The following is a 12,708-nucleotide window of genomic DNA, read 5'->3' as shown; positions in this document are numbered from 1 at the left end:
GCTAATTTGTTTTTTTTTTTTTTTTTTTTTAGATTCTGGGTATTAGTCCTTTGTCAGATGCATAGTTTGCAAAGATTTTTTCCCACTCTGTGAGTTGTCTGTTTACTCTGCTGATTATTTCTTTTGCTGTGCAGAGCTTTTTAGTTTAATTAAGTCCCATCTATTTATCTATGTTTTTATTGCATTCGCTTTTGGGTTCTTGGTCATGAAGTCTTTTCCTAAGCCAGTGTCTGGAAGGGTTTTTCTGATGTTATCTTCTAGAATTTTTATAGTTTCAAGTCTTAAATTTAAGTCTTTAATCCATATTGAGTTGATTTTTGTATAAGGTGAGAGATGAGGATCCAGTTTCATTCTTTTACATGTGACTTGCAAATTATCCCAGCACCATTTGAATAGGATGTCCTTTCCCTACTTTATATTTCTGTTTGTTGTGTCAAAGATCAGTTGACTGTAATTATTTGGCTTTATTTCTGGGTTCTCTATTCTGTTCCATTGGTCTATGTGCCTGTTTTTATACCAGTACCATACTATTTTGCTGGCTGTAGCCTTGTAGTACAGTTTGAAGTTGGGTAATGTGATGCCTCCAGATTTGTTCTTTTTGCTTAGTATTGCTTTGGCTAGACTTGCTTTGGGCTGTCTTTTGGTTTCACATGAATTTTGAGATTGTTTTTTCTAGTCCTGTGAAGAATGATGGTGGTATTTTGGTGAGAATTTCATTGAATTTGTAGATTGCTTTTGGCAGTATGGTCATTTTCACAGTATTGATTCTACCGATCCATAAGCATGTGATATATTACCATTTGTTCGTGTCATCTGTGATTTCTTTCAGCAGTGTTTTGTAGTTTTCCTTGTAGAGGTCCTTTACATCCTTGGTTAGGTATATTCCTAAGTTTTGTTTTTGTTTTTGTTTTGTTTTGTTTGTTTGTTTTTTGCAGCTATTATAAAAGGGGTTGAGTTCTTGATTTGATTCTCAGCTTGGTCACTGTTGGTGTATAGCAGTACTACAGATTTGTGTACACTGGTTTTATATCCTGAAACTTTGCTGAATTCATTTGTCAGTTCTAGGAGCTGTTTGGATGCATCTCTAGGGTTTTCTACGTATATGATCATATCATCGGCAAACAGTGACAGTTTGACTCAGTGATAGTTTGACTTATTGACTCTTTACTGAGTTGGATGCCCTTTACTTTTTCTCTTGTCTGATTGCTCTGGCTAGGACTTCCAGTGCTATGTTGAATAGAAGTGTTGAAAGTGGACAGCCAATATAGTTCTAATTTATTTTATTTTTTATGTCTCAGGTACTAGCTCTTAGATGTTGTCATGAGTTTCTTAGGCCTGGGCTGAATTTTTTTAAATGTCCATTAGTGATGGAGGAGTAAATATATTTAGGCAAAGGTTTTCAGAGTCTCCTCTTTCTTGATCTCCAGTTATCTCTGTTCCTTCAGCCTTCCAGGCCACAAGACTAATCTTAACTCTTAGGTTAGGATACTCCTGGTAGATTGAAAAAGGAACTTTTATATTTTCACTGGTATCATGCTATTCTATACAGCTCCTCTTCCTGCATCTTCTAAGCTACTAACATGAAGTTGTAAAAAGTGGCACATGCTGATGAAGATTGAACTAGTCCCCCAACTGTTTGGTTTGCATTTAATTTTGTACTGTGAATATTTTCATCATGGCAATTTGATGCATATTATAAATATTGACCATTTATACATTATTTTAATTGGCCTACAGTTCAAACTGTACTTACATTTACGTAAAGTGCTAGTTAATCTGTTTACTTTGTTTCCAGCAACTTGGCCAAGTTATTTAATTTTAGTAGTTTTTGAACCTTATATTTTCTAGCTGTAGAATCATATTATCTATAGAATTAGGGTAATTTTGGCTCTTCTGATCTATCTACTGCTTTCTTGTCTTATTAGCTGAACCCTATAAACTTTAAATAAAAATGGTTAAAATTGGTCTGTTCTTGTTCATGATTTTAATAGAAATTCTCTTAATATTTTAGCATTTTATATGGTTGGTATTAGATTCTGATAAATAGTTATATCATGTTTAGTATAGTTCACTTTATTTTTACATTTTATTTTCAGGAATAACTGTTGAATTATTTAAAAATGTATTGGTATAGAAATAGTTCTGCATTTTCATGTGTTAATGTAAGTAATGATATTGGTAGATATCCTAATGTAATATACTATGCTTGTGTTCCTGGAATAAGTTCAGTCTTTTGATAACTTTTTATTTTTATACATTGTTAGATTAAATTTGCTAATATTTGGTTTAGGACATCTCTTATCTATATTATGGTTAGTCTGTATTTTTCTTTATGTGTGACTTCTATATGAGATTTTAATGTTAGAGCACTGAATTATTTGCATATATGGTCAGGGACAATTTGAATAATTGAAAAATTATGTTTCTTCATGGAACTCTCCTGATCTGGGCCTGATGCCTACTTTTAGTAGTTGATAATTCTGGCAGAGGAATAGGTAAGTTAGACCAGAAAAAAAGAAAAAAAAAAGAATGAAACATGCAGAAACAGATTAAAAAATACATTTAATTTATAAACATATACCAGTTCAAACTGATGGAGAAAGGGTATATTATTCAATAAATGACGTTGAGAAAATTGTCTCTCCATTTTGAAGAAAATAATGTTAAAGTACTACTTTATACCATATTCAGAAACAAATTTCTATTGAATTAATAGTCTTAATATAAATATTAAAACAAGGCATTTGAAGAAAGTATGAGAAAAATATTTTGATTACTCCTGTACACTTTCTTAAGATGATAGGGAACCTGGAATCCTAAGGGAAAAATTGATAGATTTACCTAAGTAAAAGGAAAATACTTCTATGCAAAAGACACTATAAATAAAGTCAGAGGCAAATAATAGCCTGCCAAACAATATACTGAGATACATTATCTACCACACTTACAAAAGAAGGTTTTTAGAAAATTGTCTACTTAGTAACAAAAAAGATAAAACTCAGTAGAAATTTTGGGCATTATGTGTGACATACTACAGAATAATAAATACACATAGTAAATGTTATGACTTTACTATCAGGTAGGAAAATGTAAATTGAAAACAACTAGTTACCATTTTTTGTTCATTAACTTATCAACATTTAAGCAATTGGTAATATCCACTGTTGGCAGAAAGGAGTATTATCGAACATTACTTGTGGAGGTATAAATTAATGTAGCCTTTCAAAATCACTTGTATCTCTTAAATTTTTAAATATACAATACACTTTGACCCAGAAATTGCAATCCGAGGTATGTAAACCACAAAAATAATAACATTTGTACTTTTAGTCCTGTATATGTTTATGCATATGTATTTGTAGATACATTTGCTTAAACACAGAAAAAAATTGAGAAGTATACACATGCAATAGTTAATATAGCTGTTTGAGAGTAGTTCCTCTAGAGGGTAAGATTGGATGGATGTATTTTTAATGATACATATATATATATAAATAATTGAGCTATCATTCATGTAGTATTAGTGTAATAGCTCATATAAGTGCCATTGGTAATAGTTAAAATCAAGCTGTTTTGTATTAATAGTTAATTTCTTTTATATTTCTATCATTTGACTGTACCTATTTTGGATTTCAGAAGAATATTTGCCACACCAGATATAAAGATTGTTGTTAGCCATTTTAAGCTATTTGTTTTTTATACATTCTTTGTGAAGAGCATTTTAATAATACCAAAATGGCTTCTTGTGTAGGAAAAAAAAAATTAGCTCTAGTCCCTAGAGGCGGTTTGTAGTAAAGAATTTGGTGTTTTGAAGAACTGAGTATTTTAAATATATATATGTTTTAATTTAGAATTTTGGGTACATGTGTGACACTTGGAATGTATTAACTACCATTTGTATAGAAGCTGTATCTTGTTTAATTTACTATAGTTCTTAGCATAATCAGCAATACCACTAGTTCAATATGTCACTTGGTTTAATTCATAACTGTTACACAGCATTTGGTCATTTGTTGTACCAAGCTACACAGTCCTATTAAGTCCTGTTTATGACAGTTTCCAAAAATGATATGAACTATTTTCTAATTTAGATTCATGATGAATGTTTAAATAATTTAGTTAAAATTTAATTATTATAATAGTTTATTCCTCAGTTTCATTTGATAAATATATTATTTTTATATTGGTTCAATTGATTTTCCTGTTTGATAATATGGACAGTATTCTATTGGCATTTCTTTCCTGAACTGAATGAGGGAATGTTATTTCAGGCTACTTGAATGTCCTTTAGAACCGGACTAAGCAAACTACAGCCCATGGGCCAAATTTGGCCCACTGCCTGTTTTTGTAAATAAAGTTTATTGAAACATGGCCATGGTCAACCATATGTGCATTGTCTGTGACTGCTTTCATGTTACAAAGAGAGAGTTGGGTAGTACTGATAGATACTGTATGGCCTACAGAGCTTAATCTGTTTACTTTCTGGCTTTTTACAGAAAAAGTCTGCTAATCCCTGCTTTAGAACATTAGAATAATGACTACAGATTGCTTTACATACCTATCTCCTGGCTCTTAAGGGAATCTTTGGACAAATTGTTTATGTTCAAAATTCATTTAGTCAGAAATATTTATTGAGCATCAGTTTTGTGCTAGGCACAGTTGAAGGTACTGGAGACAAGGGAGGTACAGTGAACAAGGCATGTAAAGTTTCTGCCTTCATGAAGACATCATTCTCAGGTAGAGGAGAAGGACAATTTGCCATGGACAATTATGAATTTGTTAACAAAATATGATAGTGACTTAGGTTTGCCAACTGCATTAAACTTTGGGTAAGTATTTTATGGGATACAATGTTCACTGTTATTGAGATTTATTTACTTCTTCGGCAGAGTCTGTAGAAGTCACTTCCCTGTTTGGGTTATTTTGGGTTTGCCTGTAATCCCAGCACTTTGGGAGGCTGAGACAGGCGGATCACCTGAGGTGAGGAGTTCAAGACCAGCCTTGCCAATGTGATGAAACCCCATCTCTACTAAAAATACAAAATTTAGCCAGGTGTAGGGTAGTGCGCACCTGTAATCCCAGCTGCTCAGGAGGCTGAGACAGGAGAATTACTTGAACCAGGGAGGCGAAGGTTGCAGTGAGCTGAGATCGTGCCACTGCACTCCAGCCTGGGTGATAGAGCAAGACTCTATTTCATTAAAAAAAAAAAAAAAAAAATGAGCTTAAGTTTAATTCCTCACTGTGGATGTGGATGTTAGGGTTTAATAAGTAGTATATGTACAATAGCAAAGACTTGGAATCAACCAAATGTCCATCAGTGACAGACTGGATTAAGAAAATGTGGCACATATATACCATGGAATACTATGCAGCCATAAAAAAGGATGAGTTCGTGTCCTTTGCAGGGACATGGATGCAGCTGGAAACCATCATTCTCAGCAAACTATCACAAGAACAGAAAACAAATTCTGCATGTTCTCACTCATAGGTGGGAATTGAACAATGAGATCACTTGGACACAGGAAGGGGATCATCACACACTGGGTCCTATTTTGGGGGGAGCGGGGAGGGATGGCATTAGGAGATATACCTAATGTAAATGATGAGTTAATGGGTGCAGCACACCAACATGGCACATGTATACATATGTAACAAACCTGCATGTTGTACACATGTACCCTAGAACTTTTAATTATAATAATAAAAAAAAGTTCATTGGATAGCTATAAGTCAGATTTTCTGTTAGAGAAATTCAATTCTACAATTAAAAAAAATAACATGTATCAGGTACTCTGCTAGATGGTTTACATATCTTCATTTACTTCTCCTAATAATTCCATGAATTATAATTCCCATTATCCAGATGATGAAACCAAAGTTCAGAAAGGTGAGATGAAACAGTTAAGGGATGGAGTCCCCGTTGGCATCTCAGCCTGGTAGAATGCAGGCCTGGGGCTCTTAGCCATTTTGCTGCTTAATACTTTCTGAGATTTGCACATAAGTGTTTCCAAGTTAGCATATTTTTTTTTCTTTTAAGACAGAGGCTCACTCTGTCACCCAGACTGGAGTGCAGTGGTGTGATCTTGACTCACTGCAGCCTCCACCTCCTGAGTTCAACTGATTCTCATGCCTCTGCTTCCTAAGTAGCTGGGAGTACAGGTGCACACCACCATACCTGGCTATCTTTTGTATTTTCAGTAGAGACCGGGTTTCACCATGTTGGCCAGGCTGGTCTCGAATCCTTTTTCTTTTTTCTTTTTTTGGTATAGATTATTGACATTTGAAGATATAGAAGATAATTTTCTTCTTTTTCTTTATATGTGTTTAAGGTAATGTAATCCAGGGAAGTGGAAAAGAAGAAATCTGCAAAGATAAAACCCAACTAAACACAACACAGCAAGGAAGAAGGCAATTAATTTCATCAGGAAGTTCAGAAAATACATCAGCAGAACAAGATACAGGAGAAAAGTGCAAAAATACTGATCAGGAAGATTTTCATCATTTCATCCAAGGTAACTTTTAAAAATTCATTATTTGATTGTTTCTTCGTTAGGTGTTTTAGATAGAAATTAATAATATGCTATATAAGGAGAAATCAAAGCTGCCTTTTGTTGCTGAGTTTATGAAGACAAAAACTAGCCCAATTTTTTCAGGCTTAGTGAAACTAATCTTTAATATGGTATTGTTTAATACAGTATTTGTTGAAAATTTAGAAATTTTCAGACTGGAAAAAAAAAGGGGAGACCACTTCACTCTGGTCATAATTTGGCACCTCTGTTCTGAAAACCTGGCTTCTCTTATTCCATTGGTGGTGGTTCTCAGATTGCATTTAACCACCATTTTCTTGCTAAGTGTGATGAGGAAAACATATTGATGGGATAGTTCTTAAGAGCCTGTTTCAGGATCACTTCTGGGCTAACTGACAATATTTGTAGACCTTCTTTCCTCTTTCAGTTTTTGCTAACTCACTAGAATGGTTTGGCTGAAATACGCATTCTGTAACACTGGGTTCTTGAAGAAAATGAGAACTATTTATTGGAAGTACTTAAAAAGAGAGACAAAGATAGAGATGGCCCTAGGACAGAAGGTTCAGGCATGCTTCCTTTCTAGGGAGAGGTAGCTTATGATGACAGTTTTCATGATCCTTTTAGTCCCATGGCTGAGCTCTGTGGATCCCTGTCTCAGTCTCAGGGAAAACCAAAGGAACAGGATTGTTCATGGAAGACTGTGCACCAAAATGACTGAAATGCCAACATCTACCTTAGAGGTCAGTCTTCGAATACGTTCTCCTCACTCCTATCCTCTCTCCCAGAGAGAGGAACTGCTTCTCACTGGAGCCTGTGTTCCAGCTAGAGAAGTGGGGCCTGGTCACTATACACTCAATTCCTTTGCTTTACTTATGGAGGCAAGCTTAATAAATGAAAACAAAATGTTTTCTGGCTCAGATATATTTGCCATAAAACTTACTAAAACAAAATTTGTTTTGTATAAACTTTGGGCCCTCATATACTGTATTCTCCGAACTCTGAACTTGTCACTTGACGTTGCCTTTTTTCAGGAGAAATTATTGTGTTCAGAAGAAAATCTGTAGTATACATGTTTTCCTCTGTTTATCCCAACCCATAAGGTTTGATAGTCACAAGAAAACTTTGAGAAACATCTAATTGATGGATTATAGAGAGGAGCAGATCCAAGATATTCAAGCTATTTGTGAGGTTTTGATGACATCAAGGGAGTATTACAACCAGGTCCGAGGAATGCCCAAGTTCTGTTTGGCCAATTGCTTTTCCTTCCCTTCCTTGTAAGGAAGATTTACCTCTTCTAGCACAGGAAAAATAAGGCTTAAATTTTCATGATTTTCATGATGCTTTATGCAGGGCTCTCTGGTAAAGCTGAGCCAGAGAATGTGACTTAGACTGAAAATCCCAGCAGAGCCTTTCCACACCCCACCCTCCATCCCTGCCCAGTTTGAGTCTGAACACTGAACCTTTAGAATAGCTAGTCTTAAAGGGATGGCTGTAGTGCAGAGCAGGTGAGAGAGAAAACAAGAGGCGAGGCTCACCTATCTAGTCTAATGGCAGGAGGTTGCCAGCTACAAAAAACCAATAACAGTTTGGTCAGGCCTACATTTGGATCAATGTACTCGGAAAAAATTACGTTCTCTTTGGGAAAAGTAGGAGAAGCAATGGAGAGAAGGAACAAAAATCACTTTTGCCCAACTAGACCCTGTTTCTGAGATTCTGATTCATTTGGTGTGTGGAGCCTGTGCATCAGTGGTATGTTAAATAAACTCTCCCAATTTTAGTGTCCCTTCAAAATTGAGAGCTACTGTTGTACCATCATTGAACATCTCAGAGGAAACTGAGGCCCAAGATCACATTTGTTAGGAACCTTGGCTTCAAATATAGGTGTATTTTCATTTTGGGTATAATGACTTTTTCTACCATACATATTAGACTATGTAACAAGTTTTGTGACTCTAGTAACTTCTCTTCATAAGACAGTTGTCAGAAATAGTCTATATTTTTCATCAGTTCTTGTATGTCTTTCTACAACTCCTTCCCAGTTATGTAACTTTTTAATTTAGATGTGAAAATGAGGGTACTTGAATTGATTAACTTTAGCGAAAAGGATGGTTGCCATGGTTTGAGTGTTTTTATTTCCTCTAAAGATTTATGTTGAAACTTAATCCTCAGTACAACAGTATTGGGAGGTGGGCCTAATGGGAGGCTATTTAGGTTGTGAGGGCTCCGTGCTCATGAATGGATAATGCTGCTATAAAAAGGGCTTGTGAAGCTGGATGCAGTGACATGCACCTGTAGTCCCAGCTACTTGGGAGGCTGAAGCAGGAGGATTGCTTAAGCCCAGGAGTTTAAGGCCAGCCTGTGTGACATATGGAGACCTCATCTCTAAAAAAAGAGTGGGAGGCTTGGCTTGTAGAAGTGGGTTTACACTCTTTCGCTCTTCTGCCGTATAAGGACACAGCATTCATCCTCTCATGCCCTTCCACCTTCCCTCATGTAAGAATGCAGTAAGGAGGCTCACACCAGATGCTGGTGCCTTGATCTTGAACTTCCCAGACCCCACAACTGTGAGATAAGAAATTTCTGTTCTTTATAAATTTTCCGGTTTGTGATATTCTGTTATTGCAGCTACAAAACAGACTAAGACAATGTATTTCCTTTATAATCTATATTATATTATAATCTAATGAGAACTCTTATAAATGACAGAAGGAAGCCTAACCGAAACGACATAAGTGAAAATAGTATGGTAAAGTGTTTTAGCTGTCTATTGCTGTGAAACAAGCTACCCCAACACTTAGTGACTTAACACAATATGATTATGTCAGTGATTATGATTATATTCTGTCTTATAATTGTGTGGGTTGGCTGGGCTCAGCTGGGCAATTCTTTTATGACATGCTTTTGGTGTCAGCTGGGCTTCATTCAGCTGAGAACTCAGCTGACGATGAAGCATCTGTGATAGCTTTACTCATGTGAATGGTGCCTCAGCAAAGGTTGGTGGAATGGCTGGGCCCACCTCCATCACCATACCGTGAAGTAGCCTAGACTGAGCATCTTCACCTGACAGCTGGGCCCCAAGAGAGTGATGTCAAAGCTGTTAGATCTTTTAAGGCCTAGAACTAGAATTGTCGTTTAGCTGAATTCTTTTGGTCAGAGCAAGTTACCAAGTCTCAGATAGATGGCAGTGTGAGATGAGGGTGAAGACAGCATTGTGATCAGTTAATAGAGAGGGGTCCTTGAAATGTTTTCAATCACAGAGGTAATCCTGGCAGCTCACTAGAGGACAGATTGAAAAAGAACAAGATAAAAGACTTGGAGGTAAGGGAAGAGATTGTGGCATTAACACAGTGAAGAAATAGGGAATCTAAGCTAGGGCAGTGACTTTAAGGATAGTAAGAAGTATTGGATTATAAAAACATTCAGGCCGGGCGCGGTGGCTCAAGTCTGTAATCTCAGCACTTTGGGAGGCCGAGACGGGTGGATCACGAGGTCAGGAGATCGAGACCATCTACACGGTGAAACCCCGTCTCTACTAAAAAATACAAAAAACTTAGTCCGGGCCGAGATGGCGGGCGCCTGTAGTCCCAGCTACTCGGGAGGCTGAGCAGGAGAATGGCGGGAACCCGGAGGCGGAGCTTGCAGTGAGCCGAGATCGCGCCACTCCACTCCAGCCTGGGGGACAGAGCGAGACTCCGTCTCAAAAAAAAAAAAAAAATAAATAAAAATAAATAAATAAATAAATAAATAAATAAATAAAATAAGAATAAATAAAAACATTCAGGAATAAAATTGTAGCACTTCTTGCTTGGATCTGGGGAGAGAGGGCAAGAAAAGAGTAAAAGACTTCTAAATTTCTGGCTAGCACAAATAGATGAAATATGCTGGCAGAAACTTAATGGCAGAGAACACAGAGGCAGAATGTCAGTTTTGACATTTAGAGTTCGAGGAGCATAGAACATTGAGAAAGAAATGTCTAGCTAGTGGTTGAAAATATGAGTGTGAAGCTCAGGAGTGAAGTTGGGGCTACAGGTTAGGAGTTTTTAGTCTTTAGTACGTCAGTGTTAATGCCATTGAGGCAGGACTTTTAAGGTAATTTATCACCACAGACATTCTTGTCAGGAGCAGTTTGGAAACTGCAATACGTTACTTGATTGAAATTGTTCTAGGTGGAAGTTCTTTATCTTGTCCCTTCTAGTACATTAACACTCAGATGGTTGAGGGACAGGGGAAGGGCTTGTTTGAGAAGTTAACTGGCTATTTTAATAGCCTTAATAATACATTCCTGCCATCTCCAAACACCCAGGTCACCCTCTACCAGCTCATGCTTTTCCGTCCCTCAGGTTTCTAACGTGTGTATTTACATTGTAGGGGATTTGACCACTCTATCATGAGTCGCCAGCTTTCCACATTTAATCCTGCCCATTTTCATCTAATCTAAGAAATAAGCAATGTGGGATGCTTAGGAAATATAGAGCTCTCTGACTTTCTCCTACTTCTTCCAAGTACAGAGCACCTTCCATCTTTCCTGTTCCCTCACTTGCCAGTTCAGTGGCTTACTCTAGCTCCTGAGCTTTGTAATTGGCACAGTGCAAATTTATGTCTCAGCAAACTTACAAATTACTGCATGTAATGGATTTTGGGGTCATTTATAAATAATTTAAACCATGAATGTTAAATTCTTGAATGCCAAGGGTGTACTATGAATCAATATTTCATGGAGTGCCATAAAGAGCATTATGATTTCCAGCTTTTGTGCCTCTTAAAATATATTTGATTACTCTGATCCATAGTATTGATATTTGGGACTTTAACATTTCTTTCTCTTTTAGAATAAATTAACATGTTAAACTTACTCCTTGTGAGGATTTAAAAATAAAGCAAACTCTTTTCTAATTCATGGAAGTAGACAGAGTTGAAATATGATACTATGTATTTTATTTCTTATATTTCGTTTTCATCGGTTTATTTTTTATTTTAAATGGCAACATAATAGATGCTTATTGTCAAAATGGAAGTATCAGGAGCATTTGAAGTAAAGAATGAAAACCTCCATTTGCCTCGTCCTTCAATCTCATTGCCTTACTAATTTTTTGGTTTGTCTCCTTCTAATTCTTTTCATTTGGATTTACACAAGTGAATGCATACATACATATATAAGGAACTTTTTAAAAGCTAAATGGCACCACAGTATAGATATTGTTCTTGTTTAGTTGAAAAACATCTTTAGATGTGTCATTATTATTTTAATGTCTGCGTGGTGTTTCATAGTAAGAATATAATATAATTTATTTAACCACTTCCCTAGTTGTGCTTTTTTTTTTTTTTTTTATGTGATAAGATATTGAGTGGGATTGTTTACTTGTCCCAGAACTGCTGCTAAGGCTCAAAGCTGGGAATAGAAGTACTAATAAAATATCCCAGGTTAAGGAGCCCTCAGCAGTAAGAACTAGCCCTTTCCCTTTATGGTTTATTGAAAGGTATGAAAGCGATTGCCATCCCACCTCCCTAGGCTTGATACAAAGGGAATTGAGAGGCCGAAAGGTTTTAAGGTTAAGGGAAGTGCAGTGTTTATGGTAGAAATTATTTCTTTCTTTTCTGAAATCAAGAGAAGAGGGGCATTCTAAGATAATTACTTGTGGAGCTTGGAAATGCCAGCAGAAACAAGAGATATGTTTTATTGAACATCTGTTAGCCAGTGGATTTGCTGACCTACCCCACTGCTACCTGAACAAGGAAAAAGAAAACTGGGGAAAACTGACCTAGCGGGGACTGCCAAGTAGGGAGGTGGGTTAGGATTGCCCAATTCTCACTCGAGAGTTCCAGTTGCTGGCACAGGCCAGTTGGTCCTGTAGTTGGGGGGTTGAGATTAGGGTGTACCTGTGCAGCCTGGGAGCAAAGAGCGTATGTTTTAAATAGACATGACATGAATGTTGCCAGGGAGGGTCAGCTTCAAGAGATAGCTAAAGGATTGCTTTCCCCCTAGGTTATCTGTTACTAGACAAGAACCATGATAAGATCTAGGTTCCTTTTTTCAAGGCAATTTGTCAGTTTGGATAGCATTTTAAAGTTATGTACTATTTCTTAAAAAATGAAATATCTTCTTAAGAAATTTAAGCTATTGAATATTAGGTCATGTAAAACCAGCTTTTTTTCAGATGGCATCAAGCATACATGAGTCTTT

The 12,708-nt window shown here is 36.4% G+C and overlaps 1 protein-coding gene across 1 annotated transcript in view; it reads left to right on the top strand.

The window, feature by feature from the left end:
* Nucleotides 1-12,708, top strand: part of APLF (aprataxin and PNKP like factor) — a gene marked incomplete at its 5' end in the record, with an annotated part of 101,982 nt that overhangs the window by 48,465 nt on the left and 40,809 nt on the right. The window contains 2 exon segments of the mRNA XM_017853795.1: nt 6,330-6,493; nt 6,495-6,512. Coding sequence (XP_017709284.1) covers nt 6,330-6,493; nt 6,495-6,512 — 182 coding nt within the window.

This window comes from Rhinopithecus bieti, unplaced genomic scaffold (assembly GCF_001698545.2).
Source record: "Rhinopithecus bieti isolate Rb0 unplaced genomic scaffold, ASM169854v2 scaffold_36315, whole genome shotgun sequence".
NCBI classification, from domain to species: domain Eukaryota; kingdom Metazoa; phylum Chordata; class Mammalia; order Primates; family Cercopithecidae; genus Rhinopithecus; species Rhinopithecus bieti.
The sequence above is the reverse complement of the archived record's forward strand: the minus strand, read 5'-3'. Positions and strand labels throughout refer to the sequence as shown.